Raw genomic sequence first — 27,905 nt, forward strand, 5'->3', positions numbered from 1 at the left:
CCAAAAGTTGGAAGCAACCCAAGTGCCTGGTGACAGAAGAATGAGTAAACGAAATGTGGTTTATACATACAATAGAATATTATTCAGCTTTTAAAAGGAAGGAAATTCTAACACATGCTACAACATGGATGAACCTTGAGGACATTTTGCTAAGTGAAGTGAGCCAGTCACAAAAAGACAAATATTGTATGATTCCACTAACATGCGGTACCTAAAGTAGTCTACTTCAGAGACAGAAAGTAGAAAGGTGGTTTCCAGGGACTGGGGGAAGGGTTTATAGGGAGTTATCGTTCAATGGGTATGGAGTCTTAGTTTGGGAAGATGCAGAGCCCTGGAGATGGATGGTGGTGACGGCTGCTCATCAATGTGAACGTACTTAACGCCACTGATCTGACACTACAACATGGTTTAAATGCCAAATTTTATGTTATTTCTATTTTACCACAATTTTTTATTTTATTTATTTATTTTTTTTTTTTTCAAAAAAAATCAATGTTTAATACCAACTTTAACTATAAATAAAAAGAATATTGTCATCCCTCCTGTTTTTGCTTCAACATTTATGTCTTCTGCTCTTTGCCTTTTGGAGAAAATATTGCATTGTAAGGCTGCCGTCTTTTTGGACGAGGACAAGGATCAAGATCTTCTTTAATGTAACCTCTTTCCATACAAGTCTGAGTGGAAGGAAAACCAACTTCCCAGAAATTTACCACAATTTTTTAAAAAGGTGATCATATATCCCAGCTTGTCTAGGGCAGCCCCAATGTATACCTTTGGCCTGGCACACTCAATATTGGCACCCCCCTTTCTTCTTAGTTAAGACCTTGTGACTGTGTCCCAAACGGGACAATAAATAATAATGATCTCCCCGAGTTTAAATGACTATTCAGTGTCATCTTAGGACACGACAGAGGTACGACTCTCATCCCCAACTGTCGAATTCCAAAAGGCATGTTTTTCAGCACCTCACATGCTACTGAATATCTAATGATTTTCCCCTTGCCTGTACCGTTTTCTAATATTTGTTGTCTCAACTCTATTGGCTTACACAGAGCTTTGATGCGCTACCTACTTGGTAAGAAACATGGATTACCTTAATGTTAATATCCAAAATGCTTAGATACTTGTTTAAAGTTGGGGGTGGGCAAAGAATAGAAAAGAACCTCACAGACAGACAAACAATGTCTTCTGGTGGAGTCCAATAGATTTTTGTACCCAGAATGGTGCCCAAGGCGTTAAAAATTCCCAAGCAGCATCACCTAGAGGATGTTACATGCACTGCCCAATACAGGTCGATACTAAATAAATACTAAAGTCGTCCACTGGGTGATTCAGTTGGTGCAGGGTGAGTAATGGTTGACAAATACACAGACCAGAGTGGCTGCTCGGCACGAAGTTAACACCCATTTGGTAACTTTGTCTTTGACCAAAAAGATTCCACTGAGGCTCTTTCTAAGCTCAATAGAGAGACGGGGGCAGCGTTTCCCATCATACAGCCTTCCAGGTCATACAGACTGAACTACGATCCCAATTTCCCCACTCCAACACCTTGGACAGATGACCAAAAGCCTCTGATCTTATGTGTCAAAATCCCTCTTTCACGGGCTTCCCTGGTGGCGCAGTGGTTGCGAGTCCGCCTGCCAATGCAGGGGACGCGGGTTCGTGCCCCGGTCCAGGAAGATCCCACATGTCGCGGAGCGGCTGGGCCCGTGAGCCACGGCCGCTGAGCCTGCGCATCCGGAGCCTGTGCTCCGCAACAGGAGAGGCCACAGCAATGAGAGGCCCACGTACCACACACACACACACACAAATCCCTCTTTCACAGGGGTACTGGGAGGCTTCGGTTCTTGCCTGGAACACACGCATTAAGCAGCACGCTACTGCTTAGTAGCATAATCCTCCATAAATATTATTACCTAGAACACAGGGGGTAGGTAAGAAGGCTTGACTCTCAGATCCTAATGAGTGTTTTTATTCTCTCCCCCTCTAACCCAAACAGTCACTAGCAAAGTCAAATAAAGAATGGTAGCATTCAACAATCCGGATCATCTGGACCCCAAACAAAAAGGCCTTTTGAGAAGCCCAGAATGATCTAGAGAACTGCTTCAATTTTCAACTGTTATTTTGCTCTTTCACCCTTGGCGTGAAACTTGCAGTTCTATCGCCAACCATAGCCCGTGTTCACCCACTTATAGAGAAGTCAGATGGCCTGACCAGAGCGAGCCTCGTCCAGCAAGTGGAGACTTGCTACGACGGAGCCGTGCAGAGCCCAACCGGAACATCCCACCGCCAAGCGCTGCGGAGCGATGTGGCTGGTACCCACCCTCTCTCCCACCGCCTCACATCCTCCAACCAAACATTCCAGTTAACTCTGTTTTACCCTTTCTTTTAGTACCAGGGATATGACAGGCTAAGCCTATAATCCAGACATTGCAAACAAACCCCTGGGAACTTCTGTTGCTATCTTAAACATTGTATAGGAACTGTTTACAGTGCCTGACAATACTATGCCAGCAGGGAGTCCTGACACACAGGAAGAGCAAACAAATTGTAAACCAGGAACATTTTATGGTTTTGCCTCCATAGTTTTAAAAAATAATAACATGTAGCTGTTCCCAGGGGTTCAGCAGAGGGAGGTTTTCAGGTTTTCACAGGATGGCTTGAGCCACACAAGCAACTGGTGTTCACATGGTTCCTGCCAGTGTATAAACACTGCTTTGCTCAGAGACAGGCACTCATCATCAGAACGACGTACATTTCCGAGCATGCAATTACTTAACAGCTTTAAAAATAAGCCTAGAATTTCTATCACCGATTATGTCACACAAACATCACCTATTTTGAACCAGCATGGTCCTTAAAAGTGTTTATGAAAACGATCTGATTTTCAGCACTTACATTCTTAATTTTATTTATTTTTGGCTGCATTGGGTCTTCACTTCTGTGGGCGGGCTTTCTCTAGTTGAAGCCAGTGGGGGGCTACTCTTCGTTGAGGTGCGTGGGCTTCTCATCGCCGTGCCTTCTCTTGTTGCGCAGCACAGGCTCTAGGCACGCGGGCTTCGGTAGTTGTGGCTCCTGGGCTCTAGAGCACAGGCTCACTAGTTGTGGCTCATGGGCTTAGTTGTTCCGAGGCAAGTGGGATCTTCCCGGACCAGGGCTCGAACCCATGTCCCCTGCATTGTCAGGCGGATTCTTAACCACTGTGCCACCAGGGAAGCCCAGTACTTACATTCTTAATCAAAAATGTAAAAGCCTTCTTGAACAGAGTAAAAATCTTGAAGCCATGCACGAACTCCTAGAAGAACTATTACTGAACCTTCAGAAGAGGCACCAAATAACACATCAGAGAACACTGAACAAAGAGACGAAGGGATGGAAAGAAACATGATGAAATATCTTGAGGCTAATAAAACTGAAACCCTGGGTTGCAGTCTCAACCAGCTGTACTCACTGTGTAAATGCATAATTTGGGAAAAGTGCATTATGACAGGGACCACTTCCTGAACTGCAATCACGACCCCCAAACCAAACATAGTTCTCATCCCACGGATGTGAGAGTCCCTTTCATATCATTGCTTTCAAAAAGTCACAGAAATAGGCTTTGGACAGATTCTGCTCATGCATTTTGAGATCTACGTGGAATCACAGACAATATCTCGTCCCCTCTAACAATTTCAATCGTGGGGCTCATTATATATTTTGTCTCTGGATTCATAAAGCCCAGATTCAAATCCTGACTCCGTACCTTCAACTGTGTGGCCTTGGACAAGTTGCTTCAAATAGAAGTAATAACGGCACCCACTGTTATTGTGGGTTGTGTACAGGACTTAATTAATCTATGTCAAGTGGTTGAACAGTGCTTGGCACTGTTTTCATTATTATCTTGGAGGACAAGATCGTTGAGTGTGATTAGAATTATTTATACAAAATAAGTAAATAAGGTACAGTGATATTTCATTAACCATTATTAAGCTCCCTAGAACAGAGTGTTATATGAAGTACAACTACGTTAGTGAAAATGAACATAAGGATAATGATTTAGTGACATGATTTTGAGGTTGTTTACTATTTCTTAAACATAAAGTTGTTTTTTTTGTGTGTGTATGATATGCAGGCCTCTCACCGCTGTGGCCTCTTCTGTTGCGGAGCACAGCCTCTGGACACGCAGGCCCAGCGGCCATGGCTCACGGGCCCAGCCACTCCGCGGCATGTGGGATCTTCCCGGACCGGGGCACGAACCCGTGTCCCCTGCATCGGCAGGCAGATTCTCAACCACTCCGCCACCAGGGAAGCCCAAACATAAAGTATTTTACCAAGTCAAAGACAAGAACAAAATTTTTCCACTACTTGGAGATCTGTAAATGCATCAGTTATTCTGCTAACAGTCTTCAAGCTTCTGAAGACTTGTGTAAATCAAAGTGGATTATATTAGAATTAAATAATGTTACTGTTTTATTTTCTGACACTGCAAGTAATTTTAAGTTCATGCCTTTGCTTCATTATTTGCTCTCCTATATATCTTCTTTTCTGATTTTTTTTCCAATTTGGGACAACACAGCAAATGTAGCTTTAACTATATTTGCAGCCCTTCCTCTACCAGCTCCAGATTCAGAAAGGGAATGTAGGCGGTGCATACACTGTTTTGAAATTACTCTTCATTTGTCAGAGAATTCCAAATATGGACGTTCCTGGGTCTTTCACGCTATTGCTACTCAAGAAAAAACATAATGTTCAGTTTTCCTGAACGCCTCGCTTGAGCTTCAAAATTGTATCATGCAAAAATATCTAGGGTTTCTTGTTCCTTAGTAGGTGGAATTTGTTTTTCCCTCAAAACTAAAATCCTCCGTTTTATTAAAATTTGTACCAATTTTACCCTGTGTGAAAAACAAAATAAGCAACATGAATGTTCAAACTTAAAACAACCCCAGCTTCCCCCTTCTACCTTTCAAATCAATGGTGAGTTCATTTTTCAATCATACTGAACAAAATAACAATAATATTAAGTAGTAGTAGTCCTTATTGTAAATGTTCCCTATATATCAGTAGCCCATAAACGTATTTTGTTTAGCTGACACATTTTTTTAATGTGAGCTATCATTCAAAAATCTGGACATTTTATATGTAAGTTTGGATTTTTAGCTTCTCTTAAAAATCCAAAGTTCTGGCAATTCCACCCTCAGCATGACAAACAGCTATCTGGAGCTTAGCAGCTGCTCCTTTTAATCACTGTATGAACTCCCAACGCTAGTGAGTTTTGCACCCTGAAGCGTTTTTCCGAGGTTCCCCCAAGAAGGAAGCACTGTGACAATTGCAACATTTTAAATACACACATACTCTTTGATCCAGCAATTCTACTCCTAAAAAAATTATGGCAGGGCATACATGTGGATGCCCAATGTAGCATTGCTTCTGTTCCTAATAGCAAAAAAGCTGAATCCCTGGTGGCGCAGTGGTTGAGAGCCTCCTGCCGATGCAGAGGACACGGGTTCGTGCCCCGATCCGGGAAGATCCCACGTGCCGCGGAGCGGCTGGGCCCGTGAGCCATGGCCGCTGAGCCTGCGCGTCCGGAGCCTGTGCTCCGCAACGGGAGAGACCACAACAGTGAGAAGCCCGCGTACCACAAAAAAACCAAAACCAAAACAAAAAAAACCTGAATCAACCTAAATATTAATAGGGACTGGCTCAACAAATGATAGTGAATTCATGCAAGAGAATACAAGAGAGCCCCCAAAACCACTAAGGTAAATCTACACATGTTGAAGTGAAAATATGTCCAAAATATATTATTAAGTGGAAAAAAAGCAGGGTTCAGAATGATATGTAATGTATGATCCAATCTGTGGGAAAATGAATAGATATATTAATATATGATTTTATATGCATTTCAAATTTTTGGAAGAAAATATAAGAAACATTTTTTAACCATGTATATATATTATGAATGTATGTGTACATACATACCTTAAAATATATATTTTATATATACCTTGCGTATGTGTATGTATTTTTTTTACACCTGAAAGAAAAAAGGAAGCACCAAGAACAGAGACATTTCACATCATTTCATGTAAAATCATCATCATCACATCTTCATGTTATGGACCTGATGGCCTGTCCTGGTTGCAGAGTTCCTCTAGAGTTAAACTTGACTTCATTTCTTAGGCAAGGAGAAGAAAAAGCCTTCGGGGCGGGGGAGGTGGGATGGATTGGGAGATTGGGATTGACATGTATATACTAATATGTATAAAATAGATAGCTAATAAGAACCTGCTGTATAAAAAAATTTTTTTAATTCAAAAAAAAAATCTCGGGCTTCCCTGGTGGCGCAGTGGTTGAGAGTCCACCTGCCGATGCAGGGAACACGGGTTCGTGCCCCGGTCCGGGAAGATCCCACATGCCGCGGAGCGGCTGGGCCCGTGAGCCATGGCCGCTGAGCCTGCGCGTCCGGAGCCTGTGCTCCGCAACGGGAGAGGCCACAACAGTGAGAGGCCCGCGTATCGCAAAAAAAAAAAAAAATCTCTGGGGATGGGGTCCAGTAAACTTATTTTCAAAGTAATTCTTATATACACTCAAGTTTGAGAATCACTGTTATAAAAAGTTCCGGAAAATGGGAGCTGTAGCCATTTAAAGTAGAGGTAAAGTGTAAGACAGAGACATGATCTATGCCACTGAGAAGTTTACCAGTCAAACTAAGTACCAAACATTTCTACATCTGGAACTCACTCATCGTACACTACTCCATTAAATATGAATGTGAGGTGCTGTATATACATGTTACACAACATTAAATGGCCTAGATGACAAAGTAGTGGTGTCCTTGTATTCAAATCAAGAAGAGGTTTTTTCCAACATATTGAGGAAAACATAGGAGAAAAGACATTGCTTCTATTCTTATTTATTTCTTCTGTACCTGAATAATAAAGGATTGAATTTCAGCTAATAAGAAAAAAAAAACAACAACAAAAGCAAAAGCCTTCTGGAAGGCCCTTCACACAGGTCCAAGAGCAGCACAGAAATGACACAGTGGCCGCTTTGGAAGCTGTGCTTATTCAGAGCGCTTTGCAGCTCGTGTTGCCTCCTCTACTGCCTTTTCAAAAGTAAAGACAAACAGGGCAGAGAGACAGGAGCTCCTCCAGAGAGAGCTGCCAGGCTCAGTGCAAACACCCTTCAAGCCCCTTTCACATCTGGCATGAGGCCCTGGGGAGACAGAGAAAGGTGTGCTATATATATCACTTCCCTACTGCTGTCACAGCTTTGCACAAAGTGGAGAAAGAAGAGGAAGAAAAGAGAAGAACTAGTTCCATTCTCACCAGCAGAAACCCTAACTGGTTAGCCCAATACAGCAGAGTAAGGATTAGCACTTCCCATTAAAAGGAAAACAAGGTCGTGCAAGAATGCCTGTCCATATGCTCAGGAAGGGCAGCCAGGATGGCTATTCCTGGCCTGAGCAGCCTTTATGATGTCCGGTGGAGGAAGGGATAGCAGGGGGGAAGCCAGGGGTAGCGCAGTGCATGGCCACTAATATGCTGTGCCTCTGAGTTAAGCGCTGTGATGGATATCTAGCAGAAGTTGTCCCTACCACCATTCCACACTCAAGAAAGGATGCTCATCAAAGCCACTGCGGGACTCTCCAGCCTACTCTTCCCCCAGGCCTCAAGAATCAGAGGCAAGGGCTTCCCTGGTGGCGCAGTGGTTGAGAATCTGCCTGCTAATGCAGGGGACATGGGTTCGAGCCCTAGTCTGGGAGGATCCCACATGCTGCGGAGCAACTAGGCCCGTGAGCCACAGCTACTGAGCCTGCGCGTCTGGAGCCTGTGCTCCGCAACAAGAGAGGCCGCGATAGTGAGAGGCCCGCGCACCGCGATGAAGAGTGGCCCCCGCTTGCCACAACTAGAGAAAGCCCTCACACAGAAATGAAGACCCAAACACAGCAAAAATAAATAAATTAATTAATAAACTCCTACCCCCAACATCTTAAAAAATAAAAAATCAGAGGCAACTGTCATTCCCCACCTCTCAGCCCACCTCCAACCCCCCAAAGGCATCCCAAGTCACACCAGAATAAAAGGACTGGGACACATGACTCTTCTAAAGTCATCATCTCCTGCTAAAGCATGTTTTCAGAGGAAAAACAGTTAACAATTAATTAGCAGAAATAAAGAAACCTAGATAAGGAACAGGCAGCCCCCCCTGCAATAACCCTGCTCCCATACATACACACACTGGTGCTTTTCTTCATATCCTAAGCCTGAGGTTTTAAATGTCTCTGTTCTTCTCAATTACTATACGATACAAAGGAAAACATAAAGTCATATCTAATACAGGCATCTACTCAGAACTAACAGATGAACACAGAAGTTAGAAAACTTAGGTTGTATTACTTGGAAAATGATACACATAATATTATATTGTATTATGTATAGTACTATAATACTACTTTTGGAATAAAGGAGAAAATAAAACATCATCCCTTTTGCTGTTTTCTCTTCATTTATGAAGTTGTCTCCTTTTCAATATTCTGGTGTTCCCATATCAATGACTTTGATTAAAAGTCCATCAAGAGTGGTTTCAAGCCTTATCACAAAAATCACCTCAAGTATGGCAGAAACGCTGTTTGATCCATAAGCACAATTTAAGAAGATACAAACAGAAAAAAAAAAAACCCAATTCAGGCCCCATTTATTCAGAAGTAGTGATGATGCAAAGTACCCCCCAACCTTCAGTCTGAATCTTTAATGGTGGCTTGCTAAACAGTTGGAAAGATTAGAGATGGACGGGTTAAGCCATTTAAGACCATAAAGTATCTTCACGATCTGAACAGCACTGCCTTGCTGTTTCCCTACTGCTGTAATTTGTATCATTAAAGTAACAATTAGAAAGCAGGCTTATCTGTGTATTAAACAGGTGTACCAAGACCAGCTAAAATTAGCAACTAGATGCTGCTAAAAGACCTGCCCTACGTTTCACACATCTCATCCTTCATTCTTTTCGCTATTCTAAGCTGATCTTCTCTGTTACTGCTGGACATTATCACCTGCACACAGCAAGATCTCAAAAGGTGCTTACCTCTGAATCTTTGGCCTGTTGATTACGAACAATGATCAAATTGTAGAGGATCCTGTCGTCATCTGCCTCTGTGTGGGACACATCGTGAGGCACACTCCACAGATTCTTTTCATCATCCCTCGCCAGGGTGGCTCCAAAGGAAGAATATGGATTGTTATCACTATGGGATAAAAAAGGGGGTATAAGGGCTTTGTAATATGTAATAATATGTAATATGTAATAATATGTAATAATATGTAATAATATGTAATAATATGTAATATTACATATGTAATATGATGTATATGATATATACATCATATGTAGCTAATATATAATATAAATAAAAATGTATATTATACAACATATAAATATATATATATTCCTAACAAAATAATCTGAATTTTCATTAATAATTAAGCATAAGCCAATAGAACAACAAAGAAATCACTTTAAAAACAACAGAGGGACTTCCCTGGTGGCGTAGTGGTTAAGAATCCGCCTGCCACTGCAGGGGACACAGGTTCGAGCCCTGGTCCAGGAAGATCCCACATGCCGTGGAGCAACTAAGCCCGTGCACCACAACTACTCAGCCTGCGCTCTAGAGCCTGCGAGCCACAACTACTGAAGCCCGTGTGCCTAGAGCCCGTGCTCCACAACAAGAGAAGCCACGGCAATGACAAGCCCGTGCACCACAAGGAAGAGTAGCCCCTGCTCGCCGCAACGAGAGAAAGCCCGCGCACAGCAATGAAGACCCAAAGCAGCCAAAAACAAATAAATAAATAATGAAAACAACGGAGGACAGATACAACAGGATACCTGGGCAGAGGTATTTTTACTATGTTAAGCATGAAATTTAGCACAGAGTACCCCAGCAGCTAAGAAAAAAAAAAAGAAATCCAATGGGGAATAGAATTCTCATGTGATTAAAAGAAGAAAACAACATGAAGAGATGAACTTTTTTTTTTTTTTTTTTGCGGTATGCGGGCCTCTCACTGCTGTGGCCTCTCCCGCTGCGGAGCACAGGCTCTGGACGCGCAGGCCCAGCGGCCACGGCTCACAGGTTCAGTCGCTCCGCGGCATGTGGGATCCTCCCGGACCAGGGCACGAACCCGTGTCTCCTGCATTGGCAGGCGGATTCTCAACCACTGAGCCACCAGGGAAGCCCAAGAGATGAACTTTTTACTGGCTCTGAATTCAAGGAAATGCAGTAAAAGTAGAGTGCAATGGTATGTAGAATCTGTCAAATTCCCTACAACAAGAAAACTGAGTAATAAATATGCACATCCAAATACTTTCAATAAACAACATGGGATGTTGAGTAAGGATTTCAGGAGCCCCATGTTGTACATTTGTTTCATGGTTTACCTTCTATGAGGCAGTATCTGTGCTTGGGCTTATGAGGAGCTGAGTGTCAGAGCACCGTCCCTAGGACATGCTTATACACAGACCTGGTTAACTTCTGTGGGACTGGTCAGGTAGGATCATGCTGGTGTTATCCCCCCATCATCTAATAATACGTATGAGGCACTGACTCCATGTTAATCACAGGGCTCGATAAAATTGTGAGCAACATGGGCATGGTCCCTGTCCTTGGACCTCACTAGAGGGAAACACGGTAATGAATGGTCATGTGACTATATAATTAAAAACCGTGATGAGTTCTATAAAGGAGGAGTTCAGGGAGCTGTGAGAGCTGGTGAGGGTTGCAACAGGTAGGCATTATGGAAAAGGGGTGCTTGAGCTTTAAGCTGAAAGACAAGAACAGAGTTCCAAACAAAGGGAATGGCATGTGCAAAGGCCCTGGGGTGGTAGGAAGCAGGATGTATCCATGAGAAGAAGGGGGATGTTGGCTAGTGAGTGAAAAAGAAGCTGAGGAGGCCGTTGGGGCCAGATACCCCTGGATTTGTAGGCCATGTTTTCTAACATTCTTCAGAAATGTGGTCTTTATTGCTAAGAACGAGGTAAGAGGAGGAAGGATTTTAAGCAGGACTGTGATGTGACATGAACAGTATTACATCCTGAAAGATCTTTCTGGCTAAAGTGTGGAGAATGCTACAGAGGGGTGAAGAGTGGACCCGGGGGATTCATTCAGATGCAGCTGAGGTAACTCGGGTGAGACAGGATCGGTATAAAGATCAGAATGACGGTGTGCAGCTGAAGAAAAGTGCATATCCGGGAGCAGGAGAGGGTAGAAGCTCTCTGCCTTTTCACCTGTATGGTGAGTGATGCCCTTTGTCTGAGGCAGAGCTAGGATGCCCCATGGCCAAGGGGTGGCAAACACACCTGCGGGTGTGACATGAGTGAACAGCAAATGAGGACAGACAGTGGACACCAGATAAGCAGACAGCACCTGGGAAGAAGGGATGAGAGTAACTGACGGCTGGACTGCAGGTAAATGTTAAGGTTTAAACAAACATGAAATACTCAGAAGTTGGCACTAAGGAGATCTTGTCACGGAAAGCAAAGTCCTGGTCACGACACTGGGGGTCAGCACAGGAACCCTCCCATCAAGGGAAGGGCTCCAGGGCTTCCCTAGTGGCGCAGTGGTTGAGAGTCCGCCTGCCGATGCAGGGGACACAGATTCGTGCCCCGGTCCGGGAAGATCCCACGTGCCGCGGAGCGGCTGGTCCCGTGAGCCGTGGCCGCTGAGCCTGCGCGTCCAGAGCCTGTGCTCCGCAGCGGGAGAGGCCACAACAGTGAGAGGTCTGCGTAATGCAAAAAAAAGGGAAGGGCTCCAGTGCTTGAGTGATGGGGTACAGGTTAGGCTTGAGAGAGCCAGGCCGGCAGGAGGCCAGCTACCTAAACGGATGCTGGAAAGTGCCCTTTAAATCCCTCTAGCTGAGGTTCAGAAGTGTAGGGTCTGAGACTGGGCGGAGTGATCAGAATTATGGAGAAGGAGCGACTTACACAGAACCAGACACAGCTCGGCCACCGTGTTCTCAGAACTGCCCTGTTTTCCCTTAGCTGCCTGGCACCGCAAAGGCTGAAGTACAGAGAGACCCGCTTCTCTTAAGAATGATGAGCCAATGAAAGAGGAGGCGAATGATGCCTTGGTGCCCACGTGGGCTTTAACGAGCATGTCAAACTCATTCATTCATTCATTCACTTGTTTGTTGATTCCACAAGCGTACACTGGTGCCGGGCTGAGTGCTCTGCGGACTCGAAAATAAAGAGGACATTGTCCCTGCTGCTGGTGTGACTATAACGCCAGGAGGTAAGTTGTTTTTTTTTTTTAAGTGCAAATAGAAACTTGTAGGCACAGGGAAGGAGTGACACATTACGTTTGATGAGAAGGAAGTTCGAGAAAGGTTCGTGGAGGCGAAGACATCTAACCCAGACCTCAGGGGCACCCAGTCTTTCCTCAGGAAGAGAAGCAAGGGGAAAGGTGTTCCTGGCAGAGGAGATAGGACCAGCAGTATGCAGCCTTAAAGTGCCTGCAGGGCTGGGGAATTCCAAGTGTTTCTGCAGGCCCCACCACACAGGCCCAGAGGGAGGGAAGCAAAGGTGATTTGAGGTCAGGCTGAGGATCTGCTGGAGTTCAGGTTTTGTTCTGTGAATGGTGACCAGTTATCGAGGTGGTTTTGAGCCTTGTCAGGTCTGGGTTTTACAGAAACAACCCTGGACGAAGAAGGAACCGAGAGATAGCTTAGGAGGCTGTCACAATCAACTGTCACAAGAGGGTAGGTGTGGCTTTCCTGCCATGTTCTTTGAGTTCCTAGTGTCAGGGGTCCTCGGGGCCACTGCTGGGGAGGAGGGGGCAGGAGATGGGCAGGGCTCCCCGGGGCAGAGAGAGAAAGAAGCCGCTCTGTTTCAACCGCATTTGTTAGAGTTACAAGGAAGATTTCTTTGGGGCGTAGGAAAGGTGGAGTTCTATTGCTAAATAAGTACATGTTTAATTTCTAAACGTTTCGAAATACTGGTTGGGGTGAGAGTGACTGAGGGTGTGGGCTCGAGAATGAGAGGGGGGAATAGCTGCGAGAGGATGAGTTGCAGCAGCATCAGAGACTCTCAGACGTGGCCGCCCTGGTGACTGGTGATGGGTGGCACAGAGGTGGGAGGAGAGGACTCAGTGCTGACCGTGTGAGGGCGATGCCTTTACCTGGGACGGCTCGGAGGAAGCCAAGGCCGACCTGCATGCCTTCAGGACGTGCAGACAGCGATCGGGATCTGGGCTTAGCAGTGAGGACAGGGCGGTAGACCTAGACTTGGGAGAAACGCTCGTGCATCTCCATTACTGCAGAAGCCAGCCGGGGGATCAGAGGAAGCATCTGGGAACAAGCAGGGAAAGACCACAGGGGAACGGCTGACCTAGGGAGCAGGGGTGGAGGGCACACTGGAGAGACCAGGGGAGCTCAGAGAGAGAGAGAGAGAACACCGGGACAAGAGCAGGCAGCACTGCGGTGTCAGAGCGTGAAGAGTATTAACTCCAGCTTCTTTTCGCCTAAATAGATTTTGCAGCCAGTGATAAACCACACGGTGCTCTACCCAAGGGTCTCCACGCTCCACATCCCTCCTGTTGTACAACCATCTGAGGTCAGAAGCATGGATGACGCTATCCCACTTTGCAGGCAGGGACAAGCCTAACGAGTTGTTTGACTTCTCCCGAGACAGGCAGCCAGCAGACAGTCCCCCCGCCCCGCAACACGAGGTCCTCGATGGGGCGTCTCCAAGCAGCCACGGTCATGAGACTGAATCCAAGTACTGTGATGGGGATACACCCACAAATGCAGCGGCTCAGGTAACGACTGACTACATGTGTTTGCCGTGCAAACCGGCAAATTCGCCTGGGGCTTCTCGTCAAGGCATCCAGACCCCGGGGGCACAGCTTTCACCAGGAGCTGCAGCCACTGGCTGCTGACACCACAGCACACATCCCTCCTGGGTCCTAAAACTCGAGTACGTTCCAAAACCGGTCTTTTTATTTTTCCCTAAGTTTGTTTCATTTGTATGAGTCTAGTCTCTTCATCGAGGTGATACGTTCCTCTAGGGCAGGGATTGTACCCAGTATTTCTTTCACATCCCACATCACCTGGCGGGGGTGGGCACAGAGCAGTTGCATTAAAAGTATTAAGTATCTAATACTTAAATGGAACAAACTGAGCTGTGATCCCAATGTGCTAAAGGAAATCCCGGACATAGCTCAGTAAAACTTCCCTAGAGCAGGAGGTTTAGACATTGGCCGGTACCCCCCTGAATAATCAGTCATAGATGACATTTGACCAAGAATAAGCTAGTCCCTATTTGCTTGATAACCCACAGTTTCTTTGCATGCTTTGAGAAGACAGCCGCCTCCCTGGCCAGTTGCTCCTATCCTCTCACAACCAATCAATCTCAATCAATCTCTCTGTCTTCTTTTTCTCTCTTCTCCCCCTACCACCCCCTCACACGTGTGACTCCAGCCAATGTCAAACCGCAGCCTCTCATCCTTAACTTACAATCCCTGTAGGCAGGTCAGCATCGGGCCCATGTGGATGTCTCCTGACAGTTAGTGCCTCCCCAGCTCCCCTGAATTAGGAGCAGTGCTCCCCTGACGTCCTGTGAGCCTCAGACTCTGCCTTGTCACTAATCCGCCCGCCCCCAGGGGATGATATAAAACAGGGAAGAGAACCAAGGGCTTCTGCCCCTGGGAGAGCAGTGACTCTCACCCAGGGTGATGCTCTCAAGTTCAGGGTCAAGGCTGCTCTCCTCTGCAGTGCAGCCCCTCCTCCGCTTGGCTGCCTATCTCACCTGGACCTCGCTCCCACCACCTTCTCAACCGTTAGAGTTACAAGTCAGGTTTCTTTGGGGGCACAGACATGGTTGGGATCATTGCTAAATAAATCAATAATTTCACCAAAACACCGGTAAAGGTGAAAGTGAATGAGGGAAGGACCTGTCAGACCAGCCTGGCTCCTGGGATCCCTGGTCTCCATTCCTTTCGTCCTCACCATCCAGTCAAGGCAGCATCCACTTTGCTGGGGTTTTTTTCTTTTTTTTTTTTTTTGAATTTTATTTAATTAATTTTTTTTATACAGCAGGTTCTTACTAGTTATCTATTTTACACATATTGGTGTATATATGTCAATCCCAATCTCCCAATTTATCCCACCACCACCACTGCCCCCCTCCCCACCACTTTCCCCCCTTGGTGTCCATACGTTTGTTCTCTACATGTGTCTCTATTTTGAACCTTTAGGATGAAGAAGAGACCAGAGCAAAGAAAGGCCTAAAGTAAACAACTAAAGAAGCGCCTTGGGAACCTCTGTGCTCCTGAAACTGTGAAGGACCATGGGACCTGTGTAAAGAAAACTCCATGCAAAGGCCCTGGGGTCTGAGCCAGAAGCCCGGGGAGGACAGAGGCGGGGGAAGAGGGCACTGAATCGGAGCTTCACTTTCCCTCCCTCCCCCATATAATGACCTCTAAAAGGTTCTGAGGAAAGTGAGAGTGGCCGTTTTGCCCCCGGCCACCATCTGCTGAAGATAAATATTTTATTAACCACGGGCATTTGAGAAGTGGCTCTGAAGTTACACACAAGCGAAGCAGAGGCTGCTTTTACTCCCAAAAGGTAGGATGAGCAAAGTCTCAGGTTCCACCCCCAATCCCACCTAGGGCGCTGGACCAAATCACTTGGGAATCTTTTCTTTCAATACCATCTAGGGCTAAAAGGAGACTCCAGGCTTAGAAACACTGGACTCCGTGCCCGGGGACTGCAAGCTAAGTGCCACTTAGCATTACAGCTGCTCACAAGGGTTTCCCGTGGGTCCTCACTACCAGCAAAGGACCGTGTGTGAAAGCTTCTGGAAAGCCCCACAAAACACACACACACAGGTCGGCTGCTGAGGCCAGTGGTTCCAGTGACTTTACTGCCCTCCCCACAGACAGGCTGGACATCAGCCCTCACTGGTCCAAGACTGAAGCTCTGACAGGGAAGAGAGAACATCTCCAGTAAACAGCAAACGAAGGTCTCAAAAAACAGACCCCAAAAGGCTGTTTAGTGCGACCCCCTTGACTACCTAAGGCCTCCTGTCTGATTCCTCACTAGGAACTGGCCTGCCTCTTTGGCCCTGGCTTCCAGACTTTTCCCTTCCTCCTCCTGTGGTGACTTCCTGGTGAAGGAACGAAGGTCCTTACGCTCTCCCTCTTTTCCTCCTTCCCTCTCTCCCTTCCTCCCTTCCTTCTTCTCCTCCCTTCCTCCCTCCCTCCCTCCCTCCCTTGTTCTTTCCTTCCTTCCTTCACTGCTTCCAAGACAGATACTCTGACCAAGTTAATTCAATGTCTAAACATTATTTAACCCCAAGTCTAAACATCGGTCCATAGATTCTGGAGCTTTTCTCATTGTTTAACTACCAAGGCTCATGACTTCCTTCAACACCAGAGGTATCAACCTTCCCAAAGTACAGGAAGAAAAACTCTGGGTACTTTTCTGGGCCCCGCTCCCTGACATGTTCCCACCATTCGGGCCTTCTCATCCCAAGGCTGAAACAGAGCACCGTGTGATCATGTCTTTCATTCATTGCTTTAAGCGCTTTAAAGCCTTGAAGATGGTCCTGACAAGAAGTCTGTGAAGTGGGAAGGGGAAACATGATTTTTATGTCTCCCAGCAGAGGAAACGCTGGGGCTCAGGAAGATTAGACTCAGCCCTTGGTCTCTTCCCTGTTTATATTCACTCCCGGTCATGTCATACCAGTCTCCTGGTTTTAAATACCATCTCCTTGAGGAAGATTCTCAAACCCATACCTGTAGCCCCAGCTCAGACCTCGCCCCCAAGTCCCAGACTCCTGCATCTACCTGTCTTCTTCCCATGTCCATATGGATGGCTAGTGGACAGCTCAAGCTCAACATGGCGGACCAAGCCCCTGACCTTCCCTCCAAACCTCCCCACCAGCAGCCTCCCCACCCAGATGATGGGAAATCCAACCTTCTGATAGCTCAGGCCAAAATCCTTCAAGACGTCCTTGGTTCTCTCATCTCCAACATCTAATCCAACAGAAAATCCTACTAATAATACATGAAACAAATACCCACCTCTACCACTACCCCTTCCCAAGCCAAGGCACCTCTGTCTTGCAAAAGAATTCCTGCAATTTTTTTTTCACTGATCTACCTCTTTCTACCATTGCCTCCACCGATGTGCAGCTCTTAACACAATCAAAGGGATCCTTTAAATATGTAAATCAGATCATGTCACCCCCTTCCTCAAAACCCTCCAGTGACTCCTATTTGACTTAGAATATAAGCCAAGGTCATACAATGGTCTATAATCCCCTCGTGACACACCAGCCACTCTGGCCTCTTTGTTGTTCCCTGAACCCACCAGTCACACTGCCATTTCGGGGCCCTTGCACTGGCTGCTTCTTCTACCTGTAATATTTTCCCCCAGAAATCCATATGCCTCACTCCCTCCCCTCCTTCAAATCGCTGTTTAAACATCCCCTCCTCGATGAGGCCTACTCAGACCAACCTATTTAAAATAGCAAGCATGCTCCCCTGCCCCTGCTCTACCTCCACATCCATGAGTTCTGTATCCCTGGGTTGGGGGAGGTGGGGGCGATGAACCCCCTGCAGATACTGAGGGACAACTGGACTTATTTATCCTCTAATTTACTTATTATGTTTATCCTCTAATTTACTTATTATGTTTACTGCTTATTGTGCCACCACCACCCCCCGACACACACACACTACAATAAAAGCACCCTGAGGACAGGATCTGTATCTCTTTTGCTCAGTGGTGTATGTGGAGTACTTAGAATAGGACCTGGCGCTTAGTAGATGCTCAATTTGCTGAATGAATGAACTGCAATTTCCCAACTTCACAGGGCTCTGAATGGTAGAAATGAGGCTGGAATCCACTCTCCAGACAAGTTCTTAACATGTTTGAGCTGCTTACATTCATGAAGGTGGGGCTTAAGACTCTTCCAGAGGAAGCAGACAGTAAGCACATATGTTTACATCTGGTGGTGTTCAGGGCTCTTAAGGAATACACGGTGACTAAGGGACAGAGCGAGGGCAAAGAGTACTGTTTTAAAGACGGTGGTCAAGGAAGAATTTTCTGATAAAATGACTTTGAGCAGAGACCTGAATCAAGTGAGGGAGTTTCCCAGACAGGTAAGTGGAGAAAGAACATTCTAGGCAGGGAGGACTCTGAGACAGTGCATGGTGTATTTGAGGACCCAGGAGAAGGCTAGTATGGCTAAAAGATGAACAATTTCCCCTTATGTGCTGACTTTAAAATCGAAACCATGCATAATAGCCCCAAACTGGTAACCACCCAAAAGTCCACCAACAGAAGAATGGGTGAACCAAAGGAAATATACCATAAAGCAGTGAGAACCACCAACTACATGCAACAACTTGGGTGGCGAAAACATACACAGTTTGATCCTATGTATGTAAATTTTAAAGCAGGCAAAAGTAAAGAACATTTTTAAGGTGCACACATAGGTGGTAAAGCTATAAAGAAAAGCAAGGAGATGACTATCACAAAAGTCTAGATACAATCAGGGGTGAGAGATACCGGGCTGCTGATAGCTATCTCTTGCCTTGGGAGGTGGTTACAGGAATATCCACTTTATAGTTGTTCTTTACACTGTACATTTGTTTGTATGTTTTTAGTCTCTGATATACAAACACAAAACCTTAAAAGTTAAGGAAAAAAAAATAAGTGAGAGACAATTCAGTAAACTCTTATTCCTTTCCAGGGAGTACAGGGGTTCTTTAGATACATACTGTCTCACCAAAATTATTTCCTAAAAAAGACACCAAAGAATAGAGTGCACAGCATATTATTGGCACAAAACAAACGTGTATTAACCAGACTGAAAAGGACTTCCACTGACAACATAACAAGCTATTTTACCCAACATTTAAGCAGAATTCACTTTTTAAACAAAGGTGTAGTGGCAAGATCGCTTCAACATATCTAGAGAATAAAAAGGTCCAGGAAACCTAGATCAAAGGATATGTACGAGAAAGAAATATCTTCTCAGGGACTTCCAATGTCACCAAGACTGACTAACACAATACAACTCACAAAAAAGGAAGAAGGATGCTGGGGGTTGCCTGGGAAGCAAATCTTTAAAAAGTCATCCTCAGCTGAATTCTGAGCGGCTGACTTCTTGGTAAAGCGTGTACCTCCTACTTCTTGACCAGAGGCCCAGTTTCTGGGAACAGCATACAGGACCCTCCCCCCTCTCTCCTCTGTCTTTCAAGAAAGTTAAAGTACAACTCTTGGAGTGGATTCTTCCAGCCAGGAGCACCTTTCTGCAACAGGAATCCTTAGTGCCTCTGCAATCACTTCCTAAGAGTCACTGCCTGGCCCAGGGCTACGGGCCTTGTACTGCGGGCAGTGCAGAAAGAACTGGGTGAGTTAGTTGCATCAGCTCAGGTAACCCAGCAGATTACGGGAAAGGAATCAGGCCATCTGGGCCTCAATCTGAGAGATTCCACTGACACTAGCACCTTAGCCAACATTTTTTAAAGCCTTCCAAAGGTAGAAGACAATTTGATCAGCTTGGAGGTCATGTGAGTCCACATGGTGAAATGAAAGATTCTAGACATGCGAAAGATTATTGTCCTAGAGTTGGTGGTGATCACCTCTTAAATGTCTTCAAGCCACCACCCTTCTTTCCCACTGGCCCCTGGCTTCACAGCCTAAGACAGAAAAATAAGCCAGAGTCTCCGGACCCCAAGCTATAACAATTCAGGGCAGGTCTCAGACTTCAAACACCATGTCTAGAACACACCATATAAGCAGCTAGATACACACCTCCCTGCACCCTAGGAGGGCTCTACTCTTTCTATGGAACTGAAGTAGAATAGGACTTGAATTCCACCTTGGCCATGAGTGCCCCTGAGCAAGCTACTGAAGTTCTTGGGCCTCAGTTTCTTCTGCTGTCAAGTAGGGATTACAGATGTAATTACAATCCAGCCTCACTATTCCCAGATTCCATATTTGCAAAATGGCCCACTCACTAAAATGTATCTGTGATTCCCAAATCAATACTCGTGGTGCTTTTGCAGTGTCCGAGGCACAAGTTCTCATGTTTCCACTCTTGTACTGGGAACAAGTGTCCTTTCTGTGGTCTGTCAGTGCCACAATTTTTTTGCATTTTTGTGCTTTTTGTTGGTGATTTCACTGTTTAGCTCCCAAGCATAGTGCTAATGTGCTAAAAAAACATGTGTTAGATAAGCTTCATTGAGGCATGAATTATAGAGCTATTGGCTGTCAGTTCAATGTTAATGAATCAACAATATATATTTAATAAGGTGTCTTTAAGCAGAAACACACATAAAACAAGGTTATATACTGACGAGTTGATGAATCGGCTCTCAGGGACCTAACCCTGGATTCTCCCCTTGGAGCCATGATTCTTTATTTCAGTATTCACAGTGACCATAGAACGTAACTACTATGACTCACAAGAACTGACCATACCTCATAGGGTTATGGCGAGGATTTAATTAATAGATATAAAGCACTTATGACAATGACTGGTATGGCATAAGTGCTACAGACAACCTATAAAGGATCAGCAGAGACTTTTCCAAAAAGACATTCTGTTTGGCATTTCGGCTAATAAGGGTCTGGGTGCTCTGGCCGGGTGTCAGGCCTGAGCCTCTGAGTGGGAGAGCTGAGTTCAGGACATTGGACCAGAGACCTCCTGGCCTGATGTAATATCAATCGGCAAGAGCTCTCCCAGAAATCTCCATCTCAACGCTAAGCCCCAGCTCCACTCAATGACCAGCAAGGTCCAGTGCTGGACACCCCATGCCAAACAACTAGCAAGACAGGAACACAACCTCACCCATTAACAGAGAGGCTGCCTAAAATCATACCAAGTTCACAGACACCCCAAAACACACCACCGGATGCAGTTCTGACCACCACAAAGAGAAGATCCAGCCTCATCCACCAGAACACAGGCACCAGCCCCCTCCACCAGGAATCCTACACAAGTCACTGAACCAACCTTACCAACTGGGGACAGACACCAAGAACAACAGGAACTACAAACCTGCAGCCTGTGAAAAGGAGACCCCAAACACAGTAAGTTAAGCAAAATGAGAAGACAGAGAAATACGCATCAGATGAAGGAGCAAGGTAAAAATCCACCAGACCAAATAAATGAAGAGGAAATAGGCAGTGTACCTGACAAAGAATTCAGAGTAATGATAGTAAAGATGATCCCAAATCTTGGAAATAGAATGGAGAAAATACAAGAAACATTTAACAAGGACCTAGAAAAACTAAAGAGCAAACAAACAATGATGAGCAACATAATAAATGAAATTTAAAATTCTCTAGAGGGAATCAATAGCAGAATAACTGAGGCAGAAGAACGGATAAGTGACCTGGAAGACAAAATAGTGGAAATAACTACTGCAGAGCAGAATAAAGAAAAAGAAATGAAAGGAATTGAGGACAGTCTCAGAGACCTCTGGGACAACATTAAATGCAGCAACATTCGAATTATAGGGGTCCCAGAAGCAGAAGAGAAATAGAAAGGCTCTGACAAAATATTTGAAGAGATTATAGTTGACAACTTCCCTAATATGGGAAAGGAAATAGTCAATCAAGTCCAGGAAGAGCAGAGAGTCCCATACACGATAAATCCAAGAAGAAACATGCCAAGACACATGTTAATCAAACTATCAAAAATTAAATACAAAGAAAAAAATATTAAAAGCAGCAAAGGAAAAGTGACAAATAACATACAAGGGAATCCCCATATGGTTAAGAACTGATCTTTCAGCAGAAACTCTGCAAGCCAGAGGGAGTGGCAGGACCTATTTAAAGTGATGAAAGGGAAAAACCTACAGCCAAGATTACTCTACCCAGCAAGGATCTCATTCAGGTTTGACATAGAAATTAAAACCTTTACAGACAAGCAAAAGCTAAGAGAATTCAGCATAACCAAACCAGCTTTACAACAAATGCTAAAGGAACTTCTCTAGGCAGGAAACACAAGAGAAGGAAAAGACCTACAACAAAAACCCCCAAACAATTAAGAAAATGGTAACAGAAACATACATATTGATAATTATCTTAAATGCACATGGATTAAATGATCCCACCAAAAGACACAGACTGGCTGAATGGATACAAAAACAAGACCTGTATATATGCTGTCTACAAGAGACCCACTTCAGACCTAGAGACACATACGACTGAAAGTGAGGGAATGGAAAAAGATATTCTATGGAAATGGAAATCAAAAGAAAGCTGAAGTAGCAATTCTTGTATCAGACAAACAGACTTTAAAATAAAGACTATTACAAGAGACAAAGAAGGACACTACATAATGATCAAGTGATCAATGCAAGAGGAAGATATAACAATTGTAAATATTTATGTACCCAAAATAGAAGCACCTCAATACACAAGGCAAATGCTAACAGCCATAAAAAGGGAAATCGATAGTAACACAATAATATTAGGGGACTTTAACACCCCACTTTCACCAACGGACAGATCAACCAAAATGAAAATAAATAAGGAAATTTAAGAAAACTGAAATCGTATCAAGTATCTTTTACGACCACAACTAGATACCAATTACAGGAAACAAATTGTAAAAAATACAAACACATGGAGGCTAAACAATACACTACTAAATAACCAAGAGATCACTGAAGAAATCAAAGAGGAAATCAAAAAATACCTAGAAACAAATGACAATGAAAACACGATGGTCCAAAACCTATGGGATACAGCAAAAGCATTCTAAGAGGGAAGTTTACAGCACTACAATCCTACCTCAAGAAACAAGAAACATCTCTCAAATGAACAACCTAACCTTACACCTAAAGCACTTAAGAGAAAGAAGAACAAAAAAACCCCAAAGTAAGCAGAAGGAAAGAAATCATAAAGATCAGATCAGAAATAAATGAAAAAGAAATGAAGGAAATGATAGCAAAGATCAATAAAACTGAAAGCTGGTTCTTTGAGAAGATAAACAAAATTGATAAACCATTAGCCAGACTCATCAAGAAAAAAAGGGAGAAGACTCAAATCAATAGAGTTAGAAATGAAAAAGGAAAAGTAACAACTGACACTGCAGAAATACAAAGGATCATGAGAGATTACTACAAGCAACTCTATGCTAATAAAATGGACAACCTGGAAGAAATGGACAAATTCTTAGAAAAGCACAACCTTCCAAGACTGAACCAGGAAGAAATAAAAAATATGAACAGACCAACCACAAGCACTGCGATTGAAACTGTGATTAAAAATCTTCCAACAAACAAAAGCCCAGGACCAGATGGCTTCACAGGCAAATTCTATCAAACATTTAGAGAAGAGCTAACACCCATCCTTCTCAAACTCTTCCAAAAAATAGCAGAGGGAGGAACACTTCCAAACTCATTCTACGAGGCCACCATCACCCTGATACCAAAACCAGAAAAAGATGTCAGAAAAAAAGAAAACTACAGACCAATATCACTGATGAATGAAGATGCAAAAATCCTCAACAAAATACTAACAAACAGAATCCAACAGCACACTAAAAGGATCATACACCATGATCAGGTGGGGTTTATCCCAGGAATGCAAGGATTCTTCAGTATATGCAAATCAATCAATGTGATACACCACATTAACAAATAGAAGGATAAAAACCATATGATCATCTCAACAGATGTAGAAAATGCTTTTGACAAAATTCAACACCCATTTATGATAAAAACTCTCCAGAAAGGGCTTCCCTGGTGGCACAGTGGTTGAGAGCCTGCCTGCTGATGCAGGGGACGTGGGTTCGTGCCCTGGTCTGGGAAGATCCCACATGCCATGGAGCAGCTGGGCCCATGAGCCATGGCCACTGAGCCTGCGCGTCCGGAGCCTGTGCTTCACAACGGGAGAGGCCACAACAGTGAGAGGCCCGTGTAATGCAAAAAAAAAAAACTCTCCAGAAAGTAGGCATAGAGGAAGCTTACCTCAAGATAATAAAGGCCATATATGACAAACTCACAGCCAACATCATTCTCAATGGTGAAAAACTGAAACCATTTCCACTAAGATCAGGAACAAGAAAAAGTTGCCCACTCTCACCACTATTATTCAACATAGTTTTGGAAGTTATAGCCACAGCAATCAGAGATGAAAAAGAAATAAAAGAATCCAAATCAGAAAAGTAAAACTGTCATTGTTTGCAGATGACATGATACTATACATAAAGAATCCTAAAGATGCTACCAGAAAACTACTAAAGCTAATCAATGAATTTGGTAAAGTAGTAGGATACAAAATTAATGCACAGAAATCTCTTGTATTCCTATACACTAATGATGAAAAATCTGAAAGAAAAAGCAAACATGCCCATTTACCATTTTTGCAACAAAAAGAATAAAATACCTAGGAATAAACCTACCTAAGGAGACAAAAGACCTGTATGCAGAAAACTATCAGACACTGATGAAAGAAATTAAAGATGATACAAACAGATGGAGAGAAATATCATGTTCTTGGATAGGAAAAAATCAACATTGTGAAAATGACTACACTACACAAAGCAATCTACAGATTCAATGCAATCCCTATCAAAGTACTAATGGCATTTTTCACAGAACTAGAACAAAAGATTTCACATTTTGTATGGAAACACAAAAGACCTCAAATAGCCAAAGCAATCTTGAGAAAGAAAAACAGAGCCTGAGGAATCAGGCTCCCTGACTTCAGACTATACTACAAAGCTACAGTAATCAAGATCATACGGTACTGGCACAAAAACAGAAATATAGATGAATGGAACAGGATAGAAAGCCCAGAGATAAAAACACACACATATGGTCACATTATCTTTGATAAAGCAGGCAAGAACATACAATGGAGAAAAGACAGCCTCTTCAATAAGTGGTGCTGGGAAAACTGGACACCTATATGTAAAAGAATGAAATTAGAACACTCCCTAACACCATACACAAAAATAAACTCTAAACGGATTAAAGACCTAAATATAAGACCAGACACTATAAAACTCTTAGAGGAATACATAGGCAGAACACTCTGACATAAATCACAGCAAGATCCTTTTTGACCCACCTCCTAAAGAAATGGAAATATAAACAAAAATAAACAAATGGGACCTAGTGACACTTAAAAGGTTTTGCACAGCAAAGGAGACCATAAACAAGATGAAAAGACAACTCTCAGAATGGGAGAAAATATTTGCAAATGAAGCAACTAACAAAGGATTAATCTCCAAAATATACAAGCAGCTCATGCAGCTCAATATCAAAAAATAACCCAATCCAAAAATGGGCTGAAGACCTAAACAGACATTTCTCCAAAGAAGATAAACAGATTGCCAATAAACACATGAATGGATACTCAACATCACTAATCATCAGAGAAATGCAAATCAAAACTACAATGAAGTATCACCTCACACCGGTCAGAATGGCCATCATCAAAAAATCTACAGTCATTGCTGGAGAGGGTGTGGAGAAAAGGGAACCCTCTTGCACTGTTGGTGGGAATGTAAATTGATACAGCCACTATGGAGAACAGTATGGAGGTTCCTTAAAAAACTAAAAATAGAACTACCATATGACCCAGCAATCCCACTACTGGCATATACCCTAAGAAAACCATAATTCAAAAAGAGTCATGTACCACAATGTTCATTGCAGCTCTACTTACAACAGCCAGGACATGGAAGCAACCTAAGTGTCCACTGACAGATGAATGGATAAAGGTGATGTGGCACATATATACAATGGAATATTACTCAGCCATAGAAAGAAATGAAATTGAGTTATTTGTAGTGAGGTGGATGGACCTAGAGTCTGTCATACAGAGGGAAGTAAGTCAGAAAGAGAAAAACAAATACTGTATGTTAACACATATATATGGAATCTAAAAAAAAAAAAAAAGTTTCTGAAGAACCTAGGGGCAGGACAGGAATAAAGATGCAGACATAGAGAATGGACTTGAAGGCACAGGGAGGGGGAAGGGTAAGGTGGGTCAAGGTGAGAGAGTGGCATGGACTTATATACAGTACCAAATGTAAAATAGATAGCTAGTGGGAAGCAGCCACATAGCACAGGGAGATCTGCTTGGTGTTTTGTGACCACCTAGAGGGGTGGGATAGGGAAGGTGGGAGGGAGATGCAAGAGAGAAGGGGATATGGGGATATATGTATATGAATAGCTGATTCACTTTGTTATAAAGCAACAACTAACACAACAATGTAAAGCAATTATACTCCAATAAAGATGTTAAAAAAAACAAAAGGATCAGCAGAGCTTGATGGGAAGGCGCACATCACAACTTCTATCTGTCGCCCTCTTCGACATGCTGGAGCAGTATGACTCACGCGGAACCATTCCTTTTTTTTTTTTTTGGCTGCACGGCACGGCGTGTGGGATCTTAGTTTCCAGACCAGGGGTCTAGGGATCGAACCCGCGCCCCCTGCAGTGGAACCGCGGAGTCTTAACCAGTGGACCGCCATGGAAGTCCCGACTGAACCATTTCTTTATCATCAGAAAAATTCAATTCTGTTGCCGACACTCATAGGCCCCGATCAGTTCCTCCTCTGAACAGCCCCCCTTTATGGGCATAAAACAACCATCAAGAGCAAACTGAGGTTTTATTTTCTTTTCCCCAAATGGGAATTCCAGGCACTGTAGAAAAATAAAACACTGACATCGGTTCTCCATTCACTGCCCACAAATGTGTGCATAAATTCTGCTATTAGGAATGGAAGCTGCAGGTGGAAATTGAGAAGGGCAGGGAGTAAAACGGATTTGGAAGATTGTTAGCTTCACTTAGGCAGCTGAAGAGAGAGCCACAAATGAAAACTCAACCATGGTTTGCTCACTCTTTCCCTTTCTTCTTCTGCTTTTGAACAACTGGACATGTGATGCTTATCAGTTATTAATAGCTAATAAATCAGAGAGTAAGAATTATACTTCCCTGAAAAGTTCCAAGTAAGCCTCGTGGAAGATGCTTTAGCGAGTAACATTGACACTGCACTTCTTTCCATTTTAGACTTCTCCAGGCCTCTGATGTCCATATTGGATGGCATCCGGTGATAGACTTTCTAGTGGACAGAGGATGTGGGCATCTCTCTGCTTAAAGGTGACTGCAGCTGCGCCTCCAGAATCACATAAATTCAAGGGGCACAACTCATGCTTAGGTGTGGATTTTTACAAGGCAAGAGAATGCTTTCATCACTGATGGAAGAAAGCTCTGCTATAAAAGTGAAATAAAAACCAATGCTTTGAGCTCAAACATTTTCCCAAAAGTACCTTGCGGTGGTTTAGTGTCCCCCGAAAAGACATCTTTCAGTCCTAATCCCCAGTTCCTATGAATGTGACCTTATTTGGAAATAGAGGCTTTACAGATGTATCAATAGTTAGTTAAGCATCTTGATACAAGATCATCCTGGGTTTAGGGTGGACCCTAAATCCAATGGCTGGTATCCTTATAAGAGAAAAGAAAAGGAGATTTGAGACCAGGAGGAGGACAGAAACATGGAGGACGACGGAGGTAAGGACTGGAGATGTGCTGCCACAAGCCAAGGACACCAGGAGCCACCCAAAGCTACAATCAATAAGGAAGGATTCTCCCGAGAGTGTTCAGAGGGAACATGGCCCTGACAATCCCTTGATTTCAGATTTCTTACTTCCAGAACTGAACGAATACACTTCTGTTGTTTTTAAGCTACCAAATTTGTGGTGATTTGTTGCAGCAGCCCTAGAACCTAATAACACATACCCCAATGTTTCTTTTCATTAGTAACATGAAACCTTGAGCCAAAAGGTCATTCACTATTTTACAGGCAAATAAACAAGAATCTAGACATTCCAAAACAATCCATATGCATTATTAGCCTGTCCTCAGAGCATAATGATATTTTGTTGTCATTTT

The 27,905-nt window shown here is 43.9% G+C and overlaps 1 protein-coding gene across 1 annotated transcript in view; it reads right to left on the reverse strand.

Moving 5' to 3' along the window:
- The window catches only part of MREG (melanoregulin), a 69,439-nt gene that overhangs the window by 35,429 nt on the left and 6,105 nt on the right, over positions 1-27,905 (reverse strand). Inside the window, exon 2 of the mRNA XM_059052802.2 lies at positions 9,067-9,226. Coding sequence (XP_058908785.1) covers positions 9,067-9,226 — 160 coding nt within the window. The remainder of the gene's footprint in view (positions 1-9,066; positions 9,227-27,905) is intronic.

This window comes from Kogia breviceps, chromosome 2 (genome assembly GCF_026419965.1).
Source record: "Kogia breviceps isolate mKogBre1 chromosome 2, mKogBre1 haplotype 1, whole genome shotgun sequence".
NCBI classification, from domain to species: Eukaryota; Metazoa; Chordata; class Mammalia; order Artiodactyla; family Physeteridae; genus Kogia; species Kogia breviceps.